The sequence below is a fragment of the Barbatula barbatula genome (genome assembly GCF_947034865.1).
Source record: "Barbatula barbatula genome assembly, chromosome: 10".
In the NCBI taxonomy this organism is placed as follows: Eukaryota; Metazoa; Chordata; class Actinopteri; order Cypriniformes; family Nemacheilidae; genus Barbatula; species Barbatula barbatula.
Genome location: NC_136773.1, coordinates 19,917,290 through 19,944,817, shown reverse-complemented (window position 1 = coordinate 19,944,817; position 27,528 = coordinate 19,917,290). Strand labels below are relative to the sequence as shown.

Genomic DNA, 27,528 nt, shown 5'->3' with positions numbered 1-27,528 from the left:
GAGTGGCCACAGGTGACAAGGATGAAACACTAAGGGAAAGCTAACAGGAGGATTGCACGAGGCAGGTGAGGGGACTGAAACACTAAGGGAAGGATGGATCAGGGCTGGAGACAAGACTAACACTAACGGACTGCAAACAGGGAAACAAGGGGGCGGGGCTAAAGGACGTGACACCGGAGAAAGAGCATGGCTTCTCAAACCAAAACAATGCTCTTTCTCCACACAAAACACATGGGACTGACATGATCCTGCCACAAGACTCGAAAACCAAGACAAGGAGAGGCAGGATCATGACAGATCTAAGCAAATATTTTAACTTTACTTTTAGAAGTGGCTGTGGTAGTTACAGGTTCTCGAGTGAAGTCTATATAACATCAGGGCATTGCTTTTGTTATGGGTCATAGCTTTTATATCGTCTCACTTCCGATCAGCAGAAAATAGTCAAAACAACGGATGCCTTTACATCGTGTACTTTATTTAACTGCAAGTTTAAGTTTGTTGTGTGTATTTAGGACACACTTTCATTATATAACAAGTACTTAATATACATTTCACATACTTACTTATAAAAAGTACTTAACATACCTTGTCCCTGTACAGTATACTTGTTACTACCTTACTGTAACCTATCAGAAACAGTATCAGTAATTGAGTCCCATTCACCTTTATCATACCGTATATACGGTAAAACACATAATTTACTCGATGTAAACATCTTTATAAAGTAAATACAATTTATAAAGTAAATAAACAAGTAAGATTTATAAAAGTTATTATCAGGTATGCTCATAAAGTGACACCTTTTGCATTAAATGACTAAATCGTTTTAAAATGTTTTATGTGCACAAAAACTAAACAGACAAATCTAGTGAAATCAAAATGATTATTATTGCTATTGATTTATAATTACCGGTAAATCACTGGCTGTAGTAATAATTACCTATTAATTAAAATGAATACAGTTCAAATGTATTTCCATACATACTACAAATTATTAAGTTGATTTGACAGGCAGAAATGACTGATTATGAATATTCAATGATGTACTCAGGATAGACTTGGTACTTCTCAAAAACGACAAAAATGGCTGGGTTTGTCTCATTGTCAACACAGCTGTCGTAAAAACTCAGATTATTGTTCTTCGCTGGAGGACGAACTAAACTACTGTGACCTTTCGTAAACTCTCCCACCAGCACCTGTACAAGGAACATCTTCTTTTTGTTGGTCCTTGATTTGACGTAATTGTCAGAGTAGGCTTAGAGTTATCCCTAGCGAAATAAAAATAATATATGAACACAGAGTTTTACCTTAAAACACATATTTTACATCGGCAGTCCAACACAGTAGTACCAAACTCAATTGTGTAAAATAACATTTAGATGGATTTGTGATCTCAGCAGCCAACAATGCACTCAAAACACATCGTAGAGAAACAACAACTTCACTGAAACTAGACTAGACAGTACAACTTGTTTAGAAAGAAATTTTAAAGCAAGAACACAGCTCTCTGTGCTTAATATGTTATAAATGATAGGAAGTGGACTTTGTACCATATACGTCGAACTAGGGAGGGATCCTTTGTCCCAGTGAGAAGGAACTTCCACAGGTGATGTGGAGCTGTCCGAAGACTCACTTCTAAACAAAACAGTACAATGTTCGTACATTAAATGCCCTAAACAACAAAATGAACTATTCAGATTGAATGTGTCTAAAATAAATGACTGACAAATCTTACCTCTTTATCTTCTCCTTGACCTCTTCAGCACTAACAAAACGTGGCCTCCTTCGAATCTCTCTTACAGTCATGGACCTTTGATTTCTCTGAAACATTCCTGAAAAGATCTGCCTTGTGTTGGATTTGTTTTGTTGTTTGTGTTATTCAAGTAAGTAAGTGTAATGAAGTACCTTTAAATGTGAGAATGTACTCATCCTTGTCTGATTTGAAGGAAACTTCCTTGTCATTATCAGAGAGGTAACTCTTCTCAAGGAATTCAGAAGTGACTGAGGTGAGAAGATCCGTATCGTCCTGTAATTCAAACAATAATTTTCAGTTACATTATACTAAAGACCAGATTATTATTTAAATATTTCATTGTTTGATATTAGTATTTGGTACTTGATATACATACAGGTGCTGGTCATATAATTAGAATATCATCAAAAAGTTTATTTATTTCACTAATTCCATTCATAAAGTGAAACCTGTATATTATATTTATTGACCATTGACACCTTGCACAAGGAGGGCAAGACACAAAAGGTCATTGCAAAAGAGCTCTGTGTCCAAGCACATTAACAGAGAGGCGAAGGGAAGGAAAAGATGTGGTAGAAGAAAGTGTACAAGCAATAGGGATAGCCGCACCCTGGAGAGGATTGTGAAACAAAACCCCTTCAAAAATGAGATTCACAAAGAGTGCAGCTGGAGTCATTGCTTCAAGAACCACTACGCACAGACGTATGCAAGACATGGGATTCAGCTGTCGCATTCCTTGTGTCAAGCCTCTTGAACAACAGACAGCGTCAAAAGCGTCTCGCCTGGGCTAAAGACAAAAAGGACTGGACTGCTGCTCTCTGATGAAAGTAAATTTAGCATTTCCTTTGGAAATCAGGGTTTCAGAGTCTGGAGGAACAGTGGAGAGGCACACAATCCACGTTGCTTGAGGTCCAGTGTAAAGTTTTCACAGTCAGTGATGGTTTGGGGTGCCATGTCATCTGCTGGTGTTGGTCCACTGTGTTTTCTGAGGTCGCAACCGTATCAACGCAGCCGTATACCAGTACATTTTAGAGCACTTCATGCTTCCTGCTGCTGACCAACTTTATGGAGATGCAGATTTCATTTTCCAAGAGGACTTGGCACCTGCACACTGGTTAAAAGACCATGGTATCACTGTTCTTAATTGGCCAGCAAACTCGCCTGACCTTAACCCCATAGAAAATGGGGTATTGTGAAGAGGAAGATGCGATATGCCAGACCCAACAATGCAGAAGAGCTGAAGGCCACTATCAGAGCAACCTGGGCTCTCATAACACCTGAGCAGTGCCACAGACTGATCGACTCCATGACACGCCGCATTGCTGCAGTAATTCAGGCAAAAGGTGTCCCGACTAAGTATTGAGTGCTGTACATGCTCATACTTTTCATGTTCACACTATTTTTTAGTTGGCCAAGATTTCTAAAAATCCTTTCTTTCTATTGGTCTTAAGTAATGTTCTAATTTTCTGAGATACTGAATATGGGATTTTCCTTAGTTGTCAGTTATAATCATCAAAATGAAAAGAAATATACATTTGAAATATATCAGTATGTGTGTAATGAATGAATATAATATACAAGTTTCACTTTTTGAATTAGTTAAATAAATCCACTTTTCGATGATATTCTAACTATATGACCAGCATCTGTTTATTATTTACCCCTTTTCCATATTCCATCCAGTCCTCTTCGTCATTCCTCCAGTACCAGAGCCATTGGGTTGTCAGGATATAGTGAGGGGGTTTCGCAACACATGATGCTGTGGACAGTCGACGTATCGAAGACCCTCCACATGTCATCGAGATAAATTTTACCAACTGATGTCCTGAGCTTGTCGGAGTAATGCTACAACGTTCGGAACAGGTTGAAATTATTTGAAAAACATCCAAATTAAATCTACATAACCACAACACACAAAAACAATATGGTCACACCTCACATCATTGGCCGGGTTACAGAATGCTTTTTCAACCTCATCTTCATTTGCCAGGGTGCTCCATGTGTCTCTGTCTGCTTGTAAAATCTGCCATTTATAGGGTAGATGATGGTGAACGCGGACGCACTTGTCTAGCAAAGAAAAATAGATGGGTATGTCATGAATTCGAGAAAAAAATCAAGTTTTTGCAAAGCCTAAAGGGTTAGTTAGGGTGTGAGTGTGCGAGCCGTGGATGCTGTTACCTTTGAAACTACATCCGGAGCGTAAGTTATAGAGACAGATTTCGTTTTGATCGGCTTCGCTGACAGAGCTGCTGGATTTGTGTCTGGTGCGTTCTCTCACGGCTGGTGGAGCTGCATTATAAAAAGACAGAAGATTAGAAACCCATGCTTTTCATTCAGGACGTGAATCTTTAAATCAATAACCCAACAAACGACCGTGCAAGATAAAAGTGTAGTGTGTAGTGTTAAAACACCGAAACTTCTTGTGTTGTTCATGTTCTGCAAAATGGTCTACATACTACCAAAGCTCTTTATTATGCAGAAATTATCCAAATGAATAATACATTAATAATATAACCATAAACAGCATAAACTCAATATATTGCAAAACTATTGCCATGAATGAATTTTTTTTTTATATTACATTGCAAAAAATCTAAATGCATAAACCAAAGTACCAAATAATTTACCAAATGTCAATGACAAATTTCCGTTGCCAGCCTTTCTTTTAAAAACAGTTTCTAAAAAAATCTTCTCCCCTTAAAATATAAAAAGCATTAGTTAAGCCTTTTTGGTTTAATATTTAAATTTTTCCCACAGCGTTCAAAGAGGCCAGCATCACACCGCTTCTGAAGAAACCCACCCTCGACCCTACACTGCTAGAAAACTACAGGCCTGTTTCCCTTCATCCCTTCATTGCCAAAGCCCTAGAGCGAGTAGTGTTCAACCAGCTCTCCTCCTTTCTCATGCGAAACAACCTCCTGGACAGCAATCAGTCTGGTTTCAAGACCGGTCATTCCACAGAGACTGCACTGCTCTCAGTCATCGAGGCCCTGAGACTGGCAAAAAGCATCATCCATGTCATCTGTGCTCATCCTACTGGATCTGTCTGCTGCTTTTGACACTGTCAATCATCACATCCTCCTGGCTTCTCTCAGTGCTATGGGTGTCTCTGGAATGGCTTTGCAATGGTTTGAGTCCTACCTCTCGGGTAGGTCATTCAGAGTATCCTGGAGAGATGAGGTCCCTGCGTCCCAACAGCTCAACACGGGGGTGCCACAGGGCTCAGTGCTTGGACCGCTACTTTTCTCCATTTACATGACATCCCTCTGCTCGGTCATTCAGGAGCATGGCTTCTCTTATCACTGCTATTCCGACGACACACAACTCTACTTGTCATTTCAACCGGACGATCCAACGGTCTCTGCTCGCATCGCGGTATGCCTGAGTGACATCTCGCTTTGGATGAAGGGTCATCACCTGCAGCTAAACCTTGCAAAAACGGAACTGCTTGTGATACCAGCCAACCCAAAGATTCACCACAACCTTGCCATTCAACTAGGCTCATCAACTATCACACCGTCCAGCACAGCCAGAAACCTGGGGGTGGTAATCAATGATCGGCTTAACCTCACAAGTCATGTTGCCAGCACCACCCGGTCCTGTAAATTCATCCTCTACAACATTAGGAAAATTGGACCTTTCCTATCGGAGCACTCTACGCAAGTCCTAGTCCAGGCTCTTGTCTTGTCCAAACTGGATTATTGCAATGCGCTTCTGGCTGGACTTCCTGCTTGCACAATCAAACCTCTCCAGATGATCCAGAATGCGGCGGCAAGAGTGGTCTTCAATGAACCGAAGAGAGCGCATGTAACTCCGCTCTTCATCAGGTTACACTGGCTCCCTGTTGCCGCCTGCATAAAGTTCAAAGCTATGCTCCTGGCCTACAAGACCAACACCGGGTCCGCACCATCTCCAATGCAGATCTATGTTCCTGCCAGATCACTGCGGTCTGCAAAGGAACAACGACTAGTGGTACCATCCAAAAAAGGAAAAAAGTCCCTCTCCCGTACCTTCTCTGGATCATGTTCCACATTTGTGGAATGATCAGCCTGCTGCTACAAGATCAGCAGACTCTGTTGCCATCTTTAAAAAACACCTAAAAACGCATCTCTTCTGTCAACACGTCGCTGATTGATTTATCCTAATTCTTTTCCCTTTCCTTCTTAAGAAAATAATAATAATACTATCCTTGCTATTCTTAGCTTTGTTTACTGTGCTAGGCTTTAATGGACTAGTTTTGATGCACTTATGTATTTTGTTGCCTATGTTGTTATAATTGCTTCCAATGTTTCCTCATCTGTAAGTCGCTTTGGAAAAAAGTGTCTGCCAAATGACTAAATGTAAATGTAAATGTAAACTTTGCACAATAACATGGCTACTTGCACTATTATTTGCATTAGCTTATCTGAACAGAACACCACCTGCAATACACATAATATTCTACCTTTAAAAATAAAAAAATAAGTTGTACCTGCTTGTTCTTTCTTCCTGACAGGTCTCCCTTGAGAAGAAGTGATCAGTAACCTGTTCCTGTATATCTTGTGCAGTTTGCGCTTGTTTTCCGGAGCGATTCCTCTTCCATTCAGGATTTTCTCAGCATTTGCATCATTGGTGTGAGCCCTTTTGCAAGACCCTCCAAACTTACAGTCCTCCTGGAGAAAGTGCAGGCAGAGATGTAGGCTTGTGCAAGATGCCTCATATTTACAGCTGCCATGCTCTCCGTTCCCCTTGTTGTAATGGGAGCAAACCTGGACACAATACAGGGAAAGAAGAGACGTGTAATGTACTGTATAATATAACCACACAAGATGTCCACGTTACACAAGTCTTAATGCTTGACAATAACAAAAGTGATAGATACAAACCTCTGGAAGTAATGAGAGATCATTCTGAAGCAAAAGTTGAAACAGTTCTCCACTTGTAAGCCCTTGAAGATCGTGCTTTTTAAGGAGAGACGAATTATATGCCGAGGTCAAGTCATGGGGCTTTTTGCATTTAGCCCTGAGGTTGACAAAACAGATGTTTTGATGAACATTGTCATAAATAATGTATGATAAACAGTTTTATCAGCTATGGGTACTGTAGTGTCCAGAGTTTTCATCATACACCTCATGCATCCTAGTTTCATTCATTACATTTGTTCTGTCACTATTGACATTCTCTACTTATGAAGACAAAACAGCACCCAACATAACTTAAGCAACAGTCATAATTAAGCGACAGTCATAAAAATAATGGAAACAAATCAAATAAAACATATACTATACACACTGAACAATATCATAAATGCCCCCATTTTTCATGAGCCGAACTCAAAGATCTAAGACTTTTCCATGTACACAAAAGGCCTATTTCTCTCAAACATCACAAATCTGTGTTATTGATCACTTCTCCTTTGCCGAGATAATCCATCCACCTCACATGTGTGTCATATCAAGATTCTAATTAGATTATTGCACAGGTGTGCCGTTGGCTGGTCACAATAAATGAGGGCAAAAATAAAGGTGTTGCGTTTATAATTGTGTTCAGTGTAAATGCATAGATTTACTTAGACACTACTTAAATTGTCAGTTCTTTCATGTTACATAAATGATTGTTCTTCAAAACTAAAATTTCAGTTTCAGTTTACAGTACTGTGTGTCAGTACGTTTCAGTGTATCAATTATCAGTAGGTTTCAGTTTTGAACTGATGCGTCACTGTTTAATGACATCATGTTGTGGAATTTTCTTATTCCTTAAACTAGGTGAGTCAGCTTTGACAAACGCAACGCACAGAAAGATGAGGTACTTTGCAAAGTATTTTATTGTCGTCCAATCTGCATCACAAACAATGAAATGGTGCAGAGAGAAGGCGTTACCAACATTGTAAAGCTAACAAAGATAAACGTATCATGAAGCAATACATGGAAATTTCCATTACATTACATGAGCTTCATCAAAATAAATGAGTTTGCCATTTTAAATTTAAACTGTATGTTTTCAATTTACTTATTCGGTAAAGAAACATCACAAGTAGCTTGTTGTAAGTCAACACTTTTAACACAATGCCAAGTTGACATGGTTTGGTCCCAGAATTCTCTGGGATATTGTTAGTAAGCATGTAGTAGACGTGTGAAAATGCAAAAGTCCACAGAATCAAAAGTGTGCATACAGCAATATACACATTAACGTTAACTATCTCCAGTGTCCAGTAACCTGCACTGATAACACTAGTTACTAAAATGTTACCATGGCAACCACAACCTACCCTTAAATGATCATAATCCTATTCATTTTAATTTTAATAAACATAAGTTTTATTTGTTAAATTATTTAACACTGTCGTATAAATATAACTTACAGGTTATTCAAATGGCAGAGATTATGAAGACTGATACAAATACTGCAGTATCTACTGTTTTGTTGATTTAAGTCTTTTTCTTTAGTCTTTTGTTAAAATAACATTTATTTATATTTTAGTGACTTAAATAATAAACAAATCAACAAGGACAATGACTTTTTCAATGCATCCGAAGGCCTTTAAATTCCACTTACCCAAATTTGCAGTTTCCACACACAAGGTAAGTGCACAAGTGCAGCTTCTCACATCCGACACATTTGTAGTTCTTGCAAACTCGCAGTGATGTTTTGGCAACGATCAGGCTGTTGGCTCCCAGAACGGTCTTGTTGGTTTTGGAGTCCTCTTCCTCTTGAATGGCAAACTTGTCCTGATCATCAAGCACCTTTGACAACACTTGATCCGCCACCGGGAAACTCTGCCGTAAACTCCTCTCCACTGTACCATAGTCTGAACATCCCTCGTTCTTACACAGAAATGTAAATATGTGTTTGGACACGGAGGACGACATTTTCAAACGCAACGATGAGTGCCACTGTTGCTTTCGTGTTGACGTTGATTCGATGAGTGTCACAGTTGCTTTCATATTGACGTAGATTTAGGGCATTTAATCTGAAACAAAAGCGAAACAAATGTTGTGGTTATTTGGTGTTTGATGCGGCTTTGGACCTAAAATTGATTAATTCAGTATACGCTGACCGAATGTTCATTTTTGGGTGAACCATCACTAGCCTTGATCTAGTCTGACCAAATAGGAATATGTAGGACTAATCAGGTTTTATCTTTCAGATTTAAATCAGACGAATCTATTTGTGTTTGTGTTACCTGTCTAACTTGTAAGACAAGTCTAAGCGGTTTATGCAACCTTTCACTGGCTACAACCTGCAGAAATATATATATATATATATATACAATTAATAATATATATATTCCGTTTAGGCTGCACTAGTTAGATCAACCGGAACCAGAAACACTTCCAATAACAACTGATGCATTTGTTGCACCAAAGCGTGCAGAACAGTACTCTACTCTCAGCCAGTCTTATCTCATTGTTCCAAGGTCACCAGAGCGGGCAGGACACAGTCCATGCCCAGAACTGACAAAAGCTATGATGATAGAGCTGGACAAAGGACGTGGCGACTCTACACATTTTCAGCCGTTAATAGATTAATGATAATCTTAAATCTAATTTATTTTTTATTTTGCCTTGTTATGCAAGCATTATCAAGCTTGTGCAGAGGCTGCAGCTTTTGCCAGAGGGGAACTGGATTCCCCTGGTTAGGCCTGGTTTCCTTCTGAGGTTTTTTTTCTCCTCCATTGGAGTTTTGGGTTCCTCACCACCGTTTGCATACTGCTTTGCACTGTTTGCCTGGCCGGGGGGCTGCTAGAATTTGATAGTTTTACTTAAAACTGCATATAGGAATTTATAGTCTGATATTTTACCTGTGTTTTGACTTGTATTACCTTTTATGTTTTGCTTATAGTCAATGTTTTCTTGTACAGCTGCTTTGCAACAATGAAAATTGTAAAAAGCGCTATATAAATAAAGCTGACTTGACTTGACAACTAGTATCATTGGTTAGTGGGTGGGGCCACGTCGACGGCAGGCGTAATGCTGTCCTACAAATGTCACCATAGCAACCAATTTTATAGAAATGGCATAAGTACAAGTAGTTACAATACAATCTGGAAAATGTTATTTTTCTTCACGGCATAAAACAAACAGGAAACACTCACTAATCAAAGTAAGTTTGTGACTTTAGAAATTCTAATACTTTCTGTTTAAACATACCATTATGAACCATTAACTGTTTACTATTTAAACCATAACAACATTTCTTAATGTTTGTTTTGGTCTTTCAGTAGAATTGAATGCAATTCTATTGTATCTCATCTACTAGATTACATTGCATCAACAGAATACCACAAAATTTTATCCAAAGCGACTTACATTGCCTTATAGTTCTTTACATTAGTTTCCGATTATGTGCAATCAATGCGATCAAACCCATTATCCTGGAGTTGCTAGCACTATGCTCTAACTACTGAGCTATAGGAAAGCTACGGCAAGCCGAATTAGCTTTTAATCATTCTCAGGATGTGCATTTTTTATATCAACAATCACATCATCATTCGCAGAAATGTGTATTCTTGATATCAGAAATTGAATTTCAACTAGTAAAAAACATAATTCTTGATATCTGTAATTAGATTTTTACTAGTTAAATATCACAATAGGCTGCCATTCAAATTCAATTTCAGATATAAATAATTCATTTCTTACATGTTAAAAATCGTATTTCAGATATCAGAAATGCAATTCTTACTAGTAAAAAACATAATTTTGTATATCAACAATCAACTTGTTACTAGTAAAAATGTTCATTCCTGATATCAAGAATAACATTTTCACTAGCTGAAAGGCTCATTCTTGATATCTGTAAATTAATTTAAACATGTTGCATTTGGTATTTCTGATATCAGGCTTTCATTCTAAAATGGCTGTCTTACTAGTAACAATCACATTATTGATATCAGAAATGAATATTTCTACATAGTTGTAATTCAATTGTTGATATCAAGAATAGACATTTTGCTTCAGGTTTGTGCATTTTAATTCACAGATATCCTACAAAGTATGTCGTCACCCTAAAACCACGTCCTTTTTTGTCACATCCATAACGCATGTTTATTTCCCTTTTATAAAACAGAACTTTTTTCATGGATGGATATTTTTCTGATGTTTACACTATCAACAAGGGTTTAGTCAAATATAAACAAGAGCATTTTTATGTCAAAATGTCACGTCCATAATGCTAGAATTGCCCTCGCACAAGTCATAACAAGGGCTGGGGACGTTTCACCTAACCTTGTGTTTTCCGAATGCTCGTGCTGCTCCTCCATGTATCCGAGCTCATAAGCAGTGTAATTTGGAAATCATCAAACCGCTGTTTTTGTTCACAATTTATAATGTAAACAATACCATAATCAAAAGAATCCACACCACAGTGAACTGACCAAACTATGTTCTTTATTAGAAAGGAGCAGTGCCCCAATAACTCTACAACTTAAGATGTTACATGCCAAATATACAGTCTTACATAAAAGTGCAATGTCACAATGAATAAGCAGTATCTTTATTATTACATCATTCATACATCTTAACTAGAAGCGCGTTAGTAATAATTTATTTACTAGAATCCTTACGTGTTATCTGAAAGATGAATGCCACAGCACAGAGGACATTTATGATGTTCCTCTAAAACCGTTTTTAAAGGCACTTTCACAAATAGGCTACATGGTACAAAGAAAGTAATGGACACATGGGCACGAGGTCCTACTGTGTTTCGTTTTGCAGGGAAAACGCCTTTTCTCAATTTAAGAGAGACATCCCTGTTGAAAAAAACTGCATATGGTGGGTTAGGTATGTTCTGATGCTGGTCATGTGCTGGTCAAGAACAAACCAGCATCAACACATTCCTAACCCATCATATGCCGTTTTTTCAAAAGGGTCAACTATCCCAAATGTGTGTTAAAACAATAAATGGTTTATTAAAAATGGCACTCAAAAAGCTGGATGTTCAGCAATCTCATAATTAAATGTTAAAAACAGGCATTGCTTGTATTTTCCTTAAGGGTTGTGTAAAGATTTTCCCTCTGTGTAGTTATGGACAGCATACAGTTAATCGTTTCATAACATTATCTGACACATTTAATAAAATATACGACCTAAATACGATTACATTTTTGAATAATGATATCAGTGAATACAGTACAAGCACACACACGCTAAGCTATTGTTGTGTTGTCGCATGTTTATTTATTAATGCCAGAACGGGATGAAATAAAATCAAACTTTACTGTATACATTTGTTTCCTTATGTTGAAGTTAAAAGGCAGGCCTTTCATGAGTGCAAACACAGAATCTTCAAATGGGGCGCGATACATAATTCTTCTTTGGTTACCTTGTGTGACTTCATTTGGATCTGGTGCAGTATGCGACAGTATTACACGGTGTGACTCTAAAAACACAATAAGAAATATTATAAGTATTACTATCTCATGAAAGTACTGCAATAACAGTCTCCGAGTCCATGGCTATTGGCATCATTCCTTTGTTTGGTGAAACGAGAAATATTGCCTTCAAAGGTTTCTAGAAAAGTCCTTGCATATCACAACTAAAAGGATTATCGTTCATGCTTTATAAGAGAGAACCGAGCAAAGCGTTTAGAAAGCTAAGCATACCAGAAAAGCTTCTCATAGCCGTAACATTTTATAAGCAGCACTTGTAAAATAACTTTACCTTTTTGGCAGCTAGACTTTACTATTAACAGATTACATCTAACCAAGCAGATAAGTACTAAAAATATATATAAAGAAATATTGTTTCTTGTGAGCAACTGTTCAAAATTGACCTGGGATTAAACATGATAAAAAGGGTTAGTTGATGTACATTTCTATAGACACAATATATATATATAATTTCTAAACAAGAAAATGAGTGAAGTTCTTAAAAGGAACAAATCAGATATTCAACTAAAACATGGTTGTTCAACATATGTGGATCTGAAGTACGCAAACTCCCTGGGTACATATTCAAATATTATTATCAAAAATATAATATGCAAATTAAAGCCTTGCACATACAAATTAGAAGCCAACCATCTCAAACGTGACACGTGTCCTCGTGGCATTTCCAGCATCACTTCTCTATTCATCATCCCTAAAAAAACATTTTGACTAGGCCGATTCCGCTAGACAAATTCTCTGAGATGTAATGACTACATTTCCCACAATCCTTAATGCTGTAAACACAAAGAAACCAAAGACCCAGTTTAGTTTCTGTATTATTCACATTTAGCAAGTTCCTAGTGGATGTAAACTACTTATATAGTCACCCAAAGAACACAAGAAGCTGTAGTGATTTGTCGCTTTCTTATGTATTGTTGTCAGATTATCTTAATCTATTCACACAGAGTATCACAAAACAAATGGGTTGGACATGCATGCAAGCTGTTTTTGGATTAACGTGAATTGCATTAGTTGCGTTTGTCTTTCTAGACTCAGAATGACATGTGACGAAGCATCTCAGGTGTCTGAAAATATCCCTTAGTTTGCTTAATTGATGAATCCAGTCACACCAAAACCCAAGAGAACAAATATAAACCTTAAATTTACTCTCCTGAATGATGCGTAGCATCTGCTGTTATTGCAGTTCATTAAAAAACCTATAATTATAAGCATTGAATACACACAGGTATTGTTCAAAAATGGATCAACGGCCCCACTAGTGAACTTGTTAATGCTGACCACCGTATCAGAGTATCAGGAGAACTATTTCTAGATCTGTTATAAAGGTTCTGTATTTAACCTATATTTATTTCCATCCGATCCTCAAAGCCAAAGAAATGGTGGAGACGACAATGGCACCACAGAAGAAATTGACGAACCACACATGGATGTTCAGTGGCATTAAAATCAACAAAAATTCTTGATCTTGTTCCTATCCGTCCTCTCTCGGTCCCTAAATGACTCGCTCAGAATGAGATCACATGGTGCAGGATTTGTCCAGTGGATCCTGTGTAGGAGGCGCAGGATGTTGCGCCGCACCCGTTTTGGGTATCGCATTCACAGGCTTGGGCCGCAGGGCGGGGGGCTTGAGTTGCACCCCCATGCGTGGAGCTATGGCGGGCTTGAAGGTGCTCATGGTGTCGCCGGAAGAGCTGGTGCTACGCCGCATGGCCGTCTCGCCGCCGGCGGGCCGCAGCAGGAGGCCGTGCAGCTGGCTGAGGGACTCTGTGGAACTGGTCGGCGTAGGAGCGTTCTTCATCTGCTCTAGGGTGTCCAGCACCACGTCAGGGGCATGTTTGGCAGAACTCTGCCGTTCTAGTTCCTTCAGCTCATTCAGAGCTGTGTTCATCGTCTCTTCAATGTCCTACAGAAGAGAGAATAGAAGAGAATCAGCAATAGAAAACAAATGGGAATAGAAACAAAGTTTGAGAACTATAAAGTATTTTATATTTCATTGTTTATTAATAAAGTCAGTAGGAAGATGACAGAAAATTATGAAAGGGGGAATGAGATTAGAAAATTGGATTCAAATTAGTGTTCTAAAAGGATGCGACCACAGAGTCTCATAACTAAGATAAAATAAGTTGTTGTGTGCAGGTACGAATTAGTCATTAGTAACAGGAGGCAGCAACTAACTATGTTACAGGTCTGGGCCTGCAGCGCATGGTGTGAGGGGCGTCGTCGCTCGCCTCCCGCTGACCTGTGCGATGCTCTCTGGATCCAGGCCCTTGCCGTGTGGGTCAGAGAAGCTTGTGTACTGGCCTGAAGATGTGGACCTGCGGATGGGCGGGCTTTCAATCTTCTTGATGGACTCGTGGCGGTTTATGTTGGTCAGACTGCCGTGGCCGGTGCGTCTGCGTCTCTCCGGGCTGTCCATGGGCATGTGCCCTCTTCCTCTCAGAAGGTCCCGTGGGCTGTAGCGGCCCGTCACCGAGGAACCCAAATCTGAGGTACCATGACTACCGTGACTGCTATGGGTACTACGGTTAGTGTGGTGGCCCTGTGAAGGATGGACCATGCAGTGTGATTCAGTGGGGCAGGCCGGAGGCCGGCGAGTCGGGGGGTTGCTTCTCTTCCTGTGCCTGCAAAGCAATACAACTAGATTTGAATTTCCTGATCTTGGTATACACATATTACAATGGTGACATCATTGTTGTTCATTGTGTGTGCATCACTGTGCAAAGCTAGGTATTTATTTGTGATTTACTGTACTCCTTTTCATAAAATCATGCTACATAATGTAAAGAACATTCTGTGATTTTTTTTATTTTCATTGTATTGCTTGCAATGAAGGATCAGACATTAAATATGCAACTTACAATGTCATAGGTCAATAAAATAATGCACATAACCTGTAATGCATATTAACCTGTATTGACATACACAGCAAAACAAGCAGCTTTTGTAAACAAGAGGTTTAGACATAAAAAATACAGAATGTACTTTGTCTGTGCCTATAACACTCGGTAAATACTGTGATCTCATCGCTAAATGGTGAACATGATTTGAACACACTGCCAGCCATCACACATTGCATCTGGCAACATCGAGCTTCCTGCTAACCTCTAGCGCTCATGCATAATGTGTCTGTGGTAAGAGCTACTCTGCATATTCATGACATGATGCCTGTCAGGAAACAGTTTACGAGCCCTTATGACTGTGGATATCGCTGTATTAGATTAACCAAATACGCTTCATGCAAGATGCCTAATGTCAGGATTAAAATTGACATTTGGAAACCAAAGGGGTTGTGTAAAGCCAAAATATAGAGCTATCTTGTTGATATAAAGGTACTGTTTAAAGGGAAACACAACAGAAAGATGAAAATTCTGCCATGAATTACTGTTCATCCATGTCCCAGACTTGTCAAACGACTTGAACGATTTTCATTCTGCGACGAAGGTCCTCTTTAATAAAACATACAAGGTTGCTTTTCAGAAAAAAACTAAAATAATTCTTCTGTGTTGCATGTAAATGGAGTTCTCGATTTGAAAGGGGGCTGGGGTATCCGGGACCACCCATAAGAAGTAAAAAATAGACGGATATTTTTTAGTAAACATTATGATGACAAATGTGATTAAATTCATGCAATGGATATGATCAATTTCGTGGATTAATTATTTACAATAATTTATATTAAGTTTATGGGCTAGTTGTCATGTCTCTTTACATTTTAAACGCAAAAAAATGGAGAACAATAAACTTTCACTTCCAGTCGGGAAGTCTTCTTTTTTGAGGAGTAGTTTTCTCTCTCTCTATATCTTTCCACTATATATTTATCAACTCCATGTCGGGGCTTTTGTGTTCCTTATTATTTAAGGTCTGGTTCTGGGGGGCTAGAGATCTCGATGAAGATGAGTGACAGCTTCTTAGTAATTATGAAGGGAGTGCTCGTCGTGCGGTTTCTGTGCTATATATAATCCATTCAGAATAGTATAAAACGTGCTTTTCATGCTGCTAAGACCAATGGCCACATTCACACTGCAAAGATTCAGGAATTACACCGGCATATAAATACGGGATTCACTCTTGAAATTGCTTTATTCAGGAATTAAACATGGCTATCAATACGTCAATCATAGCTGACTTTTGGACTGAACTGTTTGAATAGTCTGCTGACTGACAGACTCACTCGTAACAGTCCCTTGCTGCCACCTATTGACCGTAACTATGTAAACTGCAGTGAAATCGTTGAAAAAACCCCACAACACCAACACTCAGACTGACAGCCGGTCTTGTCACAAGTTATATTTTAATAAACTTTAATATATTTAATTAATCAATTTATTGCATTTAAACTTTTGGAACAAACATTATTATCACAAAGTGTCAATCTTCAAGTTGTTTTTAGGGAAAATAGTCAATACTACATTGATTTGATCCAAAATACAGTAAAATAAACCTGTTCTTTTATGTAAGCCTGTTTTAAATAAACTGTTTAAAGTGTCACATAATTGTATTATAGTGATATTTCAAACCGATTAGTTTATTTTTTTAGTATCACACATGTATCCAATCTTGTAATCAGACGTCCAGATTATTAAGAACTTTAAAGCCACAATATGTAAATTTGGACAGCTAGATGGCGCACTTTCAAAACACAACAAAAAGCAATGCGAAATTACGTTATGTAGAAGAGTGGAATTATGGGACATGTTTTCACCATCCAGAGGCGTAGGGACATCGCCCATGTTCATTGACAAGGTAATGGATGAATTTTATTTTATGTCATCGTAATGAATTAACTTGCAAAAAACGTGGATTGTAATGCTACGTATGCTGTATACGGTGGTTATACAGATATGCTGTATAATCAATTCCGCATTTGCGTCTTGCCGTAGTTTCTCCAACCAGAGACTGAGGGTATTGTGGAGCGCCGGATATTAAGTCACTGATATGCGACAAATACAAGGGACGGGCCATTGTATAAATAGGAATTTCTCTGGATTTGCACATTCTTGGGAACATTCGGGATAATGCAAGTACACAACTGCATGAAATATATCACACTGTGCAAGTGATTTTTGGATATTTCACAACAAAATTCTTCCATATTGTGGCTTTAAGGTCCGTGGAATTGTAGCCAACCTCCAAGGACGCGGACGCAGGAGGAAAATCGACCCCAGATTGAACAGAAGGATAGTGCAAATTGTAGGAAAAGAACCAAGGTTAACTGCCAAACAGATAAAAGCTGAACTCCAAGGTGAAGGTACGTCAGTTTCTGATCGCACCACCCGTCGCATTTTGAGCAAAAGTGGCCTCCACTCCACTTTTGAAAGAAAAACTCTTAAAAATTCATATTGACAAGCCACAATCCTTCTTGGAGAATGTCCTTTGGACAGATGAGTCAAAACTGGAGCTTTTGGTAAGTCATATCAGCTCTATGTTCACAGACGAAAAAAAATCAAGCTTTCAAAGAAGTGAACACCATACCTACAGTGAAACATGGAGGAGAATCGGTTATGTTTTGGCAATGCTGTGCTGCATCTGGCACAGGGTGGCTTGAATTTGAATGAATGAGATCTCAAGACTATGGAGGCATTCTGGAGCGAAACGTACTGCCCGGTGTCAGAAAGCTCTGCCTTAGTCGCAGGTCATGGGTCCTCCAACAGGATAATGACCCAAGACACACAGCTAAAATCACCCAAGAATGGATAAGACATTGGACTAATCTGAAGTGGCCTTCTGATCTGAATCCTATCGAACATCTATGGAAAGAACTGAAACTTAGAGTCTGGAGAAGGCACCCATCAAACCGGACACAGCTGGGGCAGTTTGCTCAGGAGGAGTAGGCCAAACTAACGGTTTTATATTATTATTTACAATATTATGTTGAATGAAAAAATCTAATAACAACTCGTCCCATAAAACATCCAAAAATGATATAAATTAGTGAGATAAAATATTTGCATTTAATTTGTGTTTAATGGGCTCTTGTAATGCTCCCATAATCTTTCAGACAGTATTTGTTGGACGGCCATCAGTGATAAGATGCTCATGTGAGCCTTAGTACGGTTGGGTAACTGTTGCGTGCGATTGGGTAGTAAATGACTGTGCTCATTGATGTTGAGCTTTACTTTTCTGTGATCCGTTGCATTTATTGGTTAAAGATAGAGTGTCAGTCATTTAGCTGTCCACTAGGGGGCGGAGTGCACTAGCACTTTATTACGCTAACGCTGCATTAGGGACATTGAACACTTGCGAGCATATCTAAATGTAAAGAAAGACAAAGTTGTGAAAGAATTTGTGAACTGGTGACTTTACAGAAAACCTTCAACAAACTACAACTTTATATAGTATGCTGTAGAAAGTCCCCTACACTTTGTTAGCATCATTTCTATTATGGAGATGTCAGCTACACAAGTTCCTGTATGTTACTGAACTGGCTTACTAACACTGTCGCCTTTCCTGATTTCTGATTCCTGAAAAATGTAATGCAAGTTAACACGTACCAGGTTCATATGTTTGTGTGCACCGCCCCCGTGCTAGGAATAGTACTGAAAAATCTTGAGATTATTTTTCCTTAGACATCTCCACTTTAGGATTTCATTGCCACAGCTTTCTGCGTGACTATAAGCCAAATCAAGTTTTTATCTTTTTTTATATAAAGTATGTTTGAAAATGCAAAACGTTTGTTGTTGTAATATGGATATTCGTCTTATTTTTAACCTGAGCCTGTTTTTAAAAATGTGATGATGATGATGGCTAGATCCTAGACACTGTAAGACCGCCGAAAAAAATACAGGTCACTAAATTTAACTTTCACCCAAAAATATCCATTCTGTCATCCTTAACTCACCTTTTCGTTTAAAAAAAAGTATTGTTATTCTGAACACAAAATAGTATCCAAAAAGTTCTGCGGCATCACTGATTTCCATAATAGGGAAGAAACTACAACTATGGTTTCCAATATTCTCCAAAATATCTTGCGTTTAATACAACAAAGCATTTTCTACAACAACTTGATCAGGACAGAATTTCCATTTTTCCAGAGAACTATCCCTTTAATCTAATCTCGGTTGTAAGGATTTCAAAATAATTCAGAGAGGGACTCGCACATCATACTATGACATGAAGTCCCTGCTAGCTGAAGCGGGTCTCGGATGTTATCATTCACTCACCTGCTGACATAAGCATCGGCTATTCTGCTGTCCGTCGGAGATCCCATATCTCTATTGGGACATTTTTCCTCTCCGTGTCCACTGCTGGCCTCGCTGTCCGCCTTTTGACTCAGAGTGTCAGAGAATGTGTCATCCCTGTCACAAACCACACACAACCACCAAAGAATTTAAACCACATTAGGTCACATGCACGTTTTATTTTCTGCATCAAAGACAATTCTGTCAATTATCGTCCTTACTAACAGCGGATATCCTATTTTGCCAAGCAGAAGGTCTGACACTGCTGATCTAGGGCCTCTTAAACTCTCTCTTCCTCTCTCTCTACACAGGCAGTAAATTCTCTTAGCCCCTAGTGCCACGAGCCAGGAACACACATCATCAACAGAGGACCATGATGTGAATTATTGATACACACAGTGTGGCGAGTCGGCTGGTATGAGCTCTGCTGTTGGCATCACTCAGCACTCTGCCTGATCTATTAGATTTGCCCCCTTTATGAGCTATAATCTGTTCAACTAGGCGCCAACGGTTGCCCAGCCGGAACAAGTTGTCATGACGATGAAGGGGTTTACTAGAGGAAGATGGTCCAGCGCACGAGCACAATCAAACTGATGCTGATGACGGCATTTATTCACCCAAACATATAAGGGCATTCTTGATCCTGTGTTCAGGAACGATGATTTGTTACCATCTACAGCAGTAGATTTACTCACATGTCCTGCACGACGATGTACTGGTGAGGAACTAGACCATCTATGCCATTGTGTCTGCCCTCCCACCAGTCTTCTGATGCTCTCTGATACAGCAGTAGAGATGCCCCCTTCTTGAAGGACAGCTCGCGTGCAGACCGGCCCACGTAATCAAACTTCGCGATGGCTTCGATGGGCTCCCCCTCTGTACACGAGAAAAAAACAGTTAAAAAACACAGGTTAAAAAAGTTAATTCGAAGCGACTTACAAAGAGTTCGGGGAGCAATAAGAGATATGTCGTACAAAGAGCAATAGTACAGGTGCTGTAGGAAACACCCTTCAGTGATTGACATGTGTTGTATGCAGTGCCTGAAGGTGGATAATATGCAACCAATCATGACTTAGGTCGAATGAATCCATATAGCACACATGAGAGACCTATCTGACCCTAGCCGATCACAGAACGGTGCCTATTGACCAGAACCATTTATAGTAATTTACATATGAGTCAGTGTTATGGTGCTCTCTCATTGGTCACTGCATGTGCCCTTTGCTATCGTGTCCCCTTCATATGTCAACATTAATTGAAGAGACGGTAGACTTCAATGCATAGCAAAATAGTATCAACCTGGGCAGAAAGAAATAGTAAAAACCGTATTGCAAACACGGTACCATGGGATATACAATGGTACAATTTCCATAAAACACATTGGTATGTTTAATACAGTAAAGGCACAAAATAATAATATACGTTTAAATGAAACTGAATAAGATTGTATGCAACTAAACGCACATTATGAATATATGCAAATGAATATATAATTAAAATAAATAATTCGATGAATCCAATCCAATAAATGCTGATATAAATAGGGAAATATAGAAATTAATTCAAGCCAGTACTTTAATTATGCCTTTAATTATGTATTTATTTATACATCATCATATACTTTGTCATTTTTCTTCCTTCATAAATGAGGACTACACATTTCAGACAAAACCGCAGTAACACAACCAGCACGTAATCGTGGAATGCGGCAGCATCCTGCTGTTGAAATCCTGTAAATAAACAACTGCAACAAAACAGAAAAGTTCATTTTCCTGCACGGCTATTAGAGGAAATCATTTTTCAGTCTCTACAGTCTGGAACTGACAATGAGTCGATGAGACGTGACAGCCGTGAGCTTTCTGTCTGGATTAATAGGTCTTCTTTGAGACCAGACACCTTGTAAATAAAGTGGAGGAGGGATGGAGATCAATCAGCTCTCTACGGCCATCTTTGTTCAGTCTTTGTCTGACAGACGCCGTCAGACACCGAGTGTCCTTGTATCACAGTGCTTTAAGGATAAGGCTTGTGAATTGAGTGTGACTGATGGAGTAAAGGGTTTGGTCCAAAACCCTGTTAAATAAATAAAAGCATGTAGAAATTTACGTTTAATTAATTCAAGTACAATTAAGTACAATAAAAGAGCCTGTGATACTTTGTTTATGGTTCTGTTATTGCTCGAAGACATTAAAGTGTTATTCCAGCTCCCACTAGTTCATTGCACATTGTGCCATATGGAGTTGTTTTTTACCCAGAGGAGAGCTAACAACCCGTGCTAAAGTTACACTGCTAGCTGTGAAAGCCGTGTGAGAGAAACGGGGAGAAATCCTTATAAAAATAAAGTAGGGATGCACAGATATGTATATTTTGGCCGATAACAATAACCGATAATTCCTTAACATTGGACGTCGATGGCTGATATACAGTATCTAAATATTAATATAAAATTCCCTAAAAGGCTAAACGTGAACAACTGCTTTTATTTGAAAACGTTGACTGCAGAAAATAAGGTAACCATTAGTTTTCTTTTCTCCCCAGAAAATCATGTACCAAGCCTACTTTACACTAGTAATCGATTATTCAACCTTATTTAATAAACAAATTGTAGAAGAAAATTCTCAATAGCCACATCTCTAACATGTCTCAAGACAGAAAGCATTCAGACAAGCATTGTTTTGATTATAATTTACACATTCATACATATCTAGATACTGTAACTTCATCAACAATGTTTTGCTAATAGCAGCAAGCGAATGATCACGACAGCAAGAAAGTCCTGTACTATATTTTAACTGTGAGCCGTGCGCAGCAGCAGAAGTCATAGCCGATAAATTAAATGATTTCCTCTGGTTAAATACATCTGCCTGAATTTTATTATCGGCCTATACCGATAACATTATATAGTTTATTGCGCATTGCTATTTTAAAGGTCCAGCCTCTTCAGAAGTGTATAAAGACTTTACATAATAAAGCATTGTGTTTTTATTACCTTAGAATGAGCTATTTCTATCTAAATATACAGCGGGTCCCCTTACATGGAATTCACCATGTTGTTTCTACAGTAGCCCTAAAGGGACAAAATGCACTACAGAGATCGTTTTGTAAATACGTTCTCTCCTTCAGGAAAGAAGCCGAAATGCAACGACATCTTTGTCCTGTGTTAGCCAAACTTCCGGTAAATCCGCATAGAATTTTTAACTGTTGAGTAATTTAGTTAAATTCATCTAATATAATATCAATTAATATCAATATGAATTTAATATCAAATAAATTGTGATATTATCAGCCACTAGCCAGACCGATAACCAAACACAGACCACACTTCAGGCTAGGCACAAGTGTCGTATGAATCTCTATCATTTAATCTTAAATATTGTCGTCATCCTTCTGAAACCTCGTACGTCCAAATTCGCTGTCTTTCAGGAAATAGAAAAAAAACTGTACTTTTTCAATAATTATATACGGTGTTGTCGATGTTAACAAGCAGTTTTTTATCCTTTTTATTACTTAAATATTTGCTAAACTAAGTTACAAACAAAGGGTGACTAATAATAATAAAGATGGAATAAAATAAACATGAGCGTTGGATCAGCGTGGTTTACGTTTTCTGAAGTGGTCTATAATAAAACCATCGTAGCCATAGGGGGGACATTTACATTTATTCATTTGGCAGACGCTTTTATCCAAAGCGACTTACAAGTAGTTTTATACAGTGGCACATTACTGCAGAGCAGTCAGGGGTAAGGTGCCTTGCTCAGCCTTCTTCCTGGCACTGAGATTAGAACCGGCAACCATCTGATCGCAAGACCAACGCTCTAACCATTAGGCCACAGCTTTAAGGAGAAAAGATCAAACTTCACACGATTTCCGTTAAAATAATCTACAGAGAAGAGTACTGAGCTCGCAATTTTCTTGAATTTTCTTCAATTTTCTTACAATCTCACAGGTCGGTTGTGAATCGGCCTGCCCTTGATATTCCACATCTGTGCTAGCTAATGGAAACCCTGACATATGAGGTATATCAGGTATCACAAAGCATGGGACTGAGAAGTAACCGGACTGATTTATGAGTTCTGCATAGACGGGTTATAGGAATGGTCAAAACGAGTCTATAGCACGCAGCGATGTAACTGAATGTCTGACAGTGATTTATTGACATGAATGACACGTGTGTGCGTAATAAAATCAGCAGAACAGCAGAGGTTTTGGGTTGTGTTTATATTACGATGGATATGAGATCGGCAGTGTTTAGAAAAGGAGTGATTGGACGGATGATGATGGCAAGACGTCAGGTTTGTCCACAAATCCGAGTTTAAAAACAGGTCAAGCTTTAAATTCAAGTTATACTTAACTGGATTTACACATTTTTTGAATAAAGTATAAGTGAGGGTTGTTCATGTAAAACTCCTCCGCTAAGCCATGCAGCAAGTCAAAGACCAAACCTGCTATAATATCTTTTAAAATATTTGTTTCAGTTGTTTCACCAGCAATGAGTCTTATCACTTATTTGGGCTTCGTTCAAATGCCTAGCTCCTAGCCAAGCCAACCAATGGGCTATTCCCATTCGACCAACTTTTGAGATCAGACTCCATTTGTTTTAAGATCCGTAAATAAGTGCAGACCTCAAATAAACCAACTTCAGTGTTATTTGTTTAGTTTTGTCCTATCATTTTAATCAGAGAAAGAACAAATTCGTGTTTGGTCTTAAACATGTTAAATGCGTCTGTGTACGTCAAGGAACTGAGACATAACAGACTTCCAACTCCTCACAATAAATCAGGCAGAATAGAAACAGGCATTGTTCAGGTACAGACGGAGAGAGACAGGAAACATGTCTATTTTCAGTAGGGTACAGTGCAGGTCATTCCGGCGGTGACATTTTCCTCTCGTTTCTTTTGAAAAACAGATGAAAAATTAAACGCTAGAGATTGAGCTTTCAAAGCCTGTAACATGCAGTCTATTTCTCGATTTACACTCGGGATGTGGTTCATATGTCCTGGATGAGCCGAGCATCTGGTTTTTGTTCGTTGTTGACAGCAACGTCTGAATACTCAGAGAGAACTGTTTTGTTCTTAATAAAACTAAAACCAACTTAAAAAAGAAACTGGAAGCCTGAAAGGGAGGCATAGCAGCCGGGGAAGTATACGTTATATTATTGATGGCAACTGCCCCACAGCAATGACAGAACCTGCCAATGTTGCCCCGTAGCACCGGCAAGATACTCAGGCTACGAAAACATTTATCAACCTTCTTCCTGTGTTTGCAAAACCTTCTCCCTTCCCAAGGGGAGAAGGCTTCATGCCTTGAAAGGTGGAATTAGCCTGAGGTCAGTGCACGCAGGGATTAACCCTTGACTGGCCCTGTCAGAAACCGTCAAATGAAGGCACATCAATCCAGCTCAAAACCTAAGATAAAGACATGCTGGGCCAAAAGGAAACTAGGCCACGACGGGAAAAGATTGAACCTTGGTCCTGCGACTTAATCATGGCACATAAATAAAAATATACTGCGAAGTCATACATTTTCCATAAGGTTGTAGGTTACCGACATAAACATACCATCCTCGCTGGTTTGGGTTCCTCCATCATGATCAACTTCTTCCAAAACTCCATGTTCGCTGTATGGACTCTCACTGCAGGGGAAAAGTTCAGAAAATTGTATTAGTATTTTGATTAATGATTTAATTAGTAAAGTGTTTTTACTATGGTAATGAGTGCACAACATCATTTCATCCACCTCTTTTCGAAACGTAAATCTGTATATATCTTTATGTACTTCTGGTTACGTGGTTGGAAGTCAAATCATAGCGACAGGTACATGGTGACTTTTTGCATTTTAACCAAAAAAGGTAATAATTAACTGTATCCTAAATATTAAAATATCACCTCGCTTGACAGCACACACACACAGTCCGGTACAATATGAGAATAATGTCCGTCACAGCCATGTAAAACTGCATGGAGCAAAAGTACAGAAGCTCTCATTAGCATTCAGGAGGAGCTGTGAAGGGTGATTGGGATTCTGACAGTGGCACAGCGTGGTTACGGAGACTGGCACTAATGCCTTTCACATCCTTGCAGATTACCACAGACACACAGTAAATGCTGCGTATGCTTGCCTGAGTAGTATGTGAAATGTTCAAGTAAAAATACTTGCAATGGCAGGTGTTTTGCATGAGTTTACGGAAAGAAACGATTTGGGCTGTGCTCTCTGAGAGAACAAAATCCCGAGCCAACACAGACAGACACACACACACACACACAGCTGTGAAGCTGGTGGAAAATGTCTCTTTCCACTTCTCCAAGAAATGGGCGGGTTGGTCGGCGATCCCTTCCTAACGGAACGGATTATTAAAATGGTTTTAATCTCTCACCTAGTTAAAGCAGATTTACGACACCTTTTGCCTTCACAAAAGATATCTAAAGAGCTACAGATGGCACCTCATAAGGGGCTTATCACGCTTTAAATCGTTAACTCTTGAGTTATTGTAAACCCCAGGTAAACAGAATCCTGGGCTGTTTCACACTGGTTATAATTTAACCCTGGGTATTCATAACCTGATGTTTCACACTGTACATCACTAAACCCCGGGTTGACAGTCATATTTGGGGTGTCAACAGTCATGATTGGATAGATACTGCAGCGTCAAACTGACTGAATAAAAATAGTGCATGGACACTTTAAGTATACGTCGTTGTTCCACATCCAGGGAAAAATTATGCCTCAAAATAGTTTTTTGGCTGTTTTAAGCCTCCTAAGACGTTACTTACTCAAATAAATAAAAAAAAGGAACAGATCGTTTACACAGCGCACTGAGTTTCTGTGAATGTCCACAGCTTGTGAAATGAGGCAAGCGTTGTTCAATTTTTTATTGGGTATCCGTTGCCAAGCGTCTGGTTGTACGTTTACCCGGGGTTAAAAGCGGGGTTTTGAATGAAGATAAACTGGGGTCAAGAGGAGTGTGAAGAGCCCTCGAGTACAAAACACAACATTTTGGCCGAAGATCTGGCATATTCTCATGAAAATTACTATTTAACATCTGGTCAGTTTTTAAAATTATTTCACTTTTTATTTAAATTCTGTCATTATTTTTTCACCTTTATGCAAATTTAAATGTCCGTATGACGAATGTCTTCCATTAAATACAAATAACCCATGGGTTTGGATTGACATGAGCTCAACCAAATTTATTACAGAATGTTATTCTATTTGCACTTAATATAAATTTTGAAAGAAAATAAAGACTTATGAAGGCTGTGAGTCATTCAAACATCTTTAACCTATAACCTTCCTTTCAGAAAATGGGTAGTGATGTCACCTCCTGTTTTGAATGGCAAACAACAAGATTTCATCTATAAAGTGGTCACACCCCAAAACTTTGCAAACAAAATACTGCTGGTGACTCACTAATGTCTTCTATTAGAACAATATCACTTGAGTCATGGCACAGATATCCGGATGTCAATGCATGCCATCACTAATATCTGCCTCAAAACATCATAACAGTCTCTTTTGTTGATTTACAGGTTGGACAACCCCTATTCTGACACTTTTGTCCAAAAGTACAGGCACTCCGGAGCGACCTAAAATGAATTTTCTTACTCATGCAGTCTCAGATCCTTCACCACTAGGCCACAGAACTGTACAGACAATACAAAATGAAATAAAATAAAAAAAAGACTTCTGAATAAAATGTTCTCTTCTACTAGGACTCACCAATAGTCTCCACCGGCCATACACTTCTCGTACATAGGGCCGTCCAGCTCCTTTGTGTCAGGAAAGATGGTCTCTTGGTGGATGATGATGGTTTTGATGACCTCATTGACATGGGCCTGGCAGGAGACCTGGTCCTGAGTGTCCGGGGTGGGCATGAGGGTGGGGCCAAAACAGATGGCCAAATTATAAGGGTCCATCATATTCTCATCGCTGTATTGGGACAGGCTGCGAGACACAAAATCGAGCAATCAGGACATTTGGCACTTAAAAAGAAATCACATTTTTAGGAGAACTATCCACAAATCAAAATGAATGCACACAAATTTATTTTGTGCACTATTATTTTATTATGTGTGGAAACTTGATGTCAAAATGATGTTGATTTCCTGGTAGTCACATTTTATCTCTAAATGTCAATTTGGATTAACCTTCTAGAGCTAGCCAGTGCGACGCTCGATTAGCTTGACTGAAAAGAAGTAGCTGACCATAGAAAACAAGGTAAATAATTGCCTGTT

General features: G+C 38.8%; 2 protein-coding genes across 4 annotated transcripts in view; both read right to left on the bottom strand.

The window, feature by feature from the left end:
- Positions 1-455: 455 nt before the first annotated feature.
- Positions 456-8,830, bottom strand: LOC306899546 (protein mono-ADP-ribosyltransferase PARP12-like). Its single transcript, XM_079465879.1, has 10 exons — positions 8,288-8,830; positions 6,619-6,754; positions 6,225-6,501; positions 3,932-4,042; positions 3,688-3,820; positions 3,415-3,598; positions 1,906-2,026; positions 1,736-1,832; positions 1,551-1,635; positions 456-1,268 (listed from the first exon to the last, which is right to left on the bottom strand). Exons 1-10 carry the CDS (start codon positions 8,674-8,676, stop codon positions 1,263-1,265), a joined length of 1,539 nt encoding a protein of 512 aa, XP_079322005.1. The 5' UTR covers positions 8,677-8,830; the 3' UTR covers positions 456-1,262.
- A 2,270-nt stretch (positions 8,831-11,100) lies between these two features.
- srgap1a (SLIT-ROBO Rho GTPase activating protein 1a) overlaps positions 11,101-27,528 on the bottom strand; it is a 72,300-nt gene continuing 55,872 nt past the window's right edge. For 2 of the 3 annotated variants that reach the window (XM_079465259.1, XM_079465262.1), the window contains exons 17-22: positions 27,014-27,238; positions 24,856-24,929; positions 19,996-20,176; positions 19,283-19,417; positions 14,362-14,743; positions 11,101-14,025 (exon numbers count right to left, since the gene is read on the bottom strand). In XM_079465259.1, coding sequence (XP_079321385.1) covers positions 13,639-14,025; positions 14,362-14,743; positions 19,283-19,417; positions 19,996-20,176; positions 24,856-24,929; positions 27,014-27,238 — 1,384 coding nt within the window. In that variant the 3' untranslated portion in view covers positions 11,101-13,638. Of the gene's footprint in view, positions 14,026-14,297; positions 14,744-19,282; positions 19,418-19,995; positions 20,177-24,855; positions 24,930-27,013; positions 27,239-27,528 lie in introns of all 3 variants that reach the window. The other variant, XM_079465260.1, reaches the window with a different exon arrangement.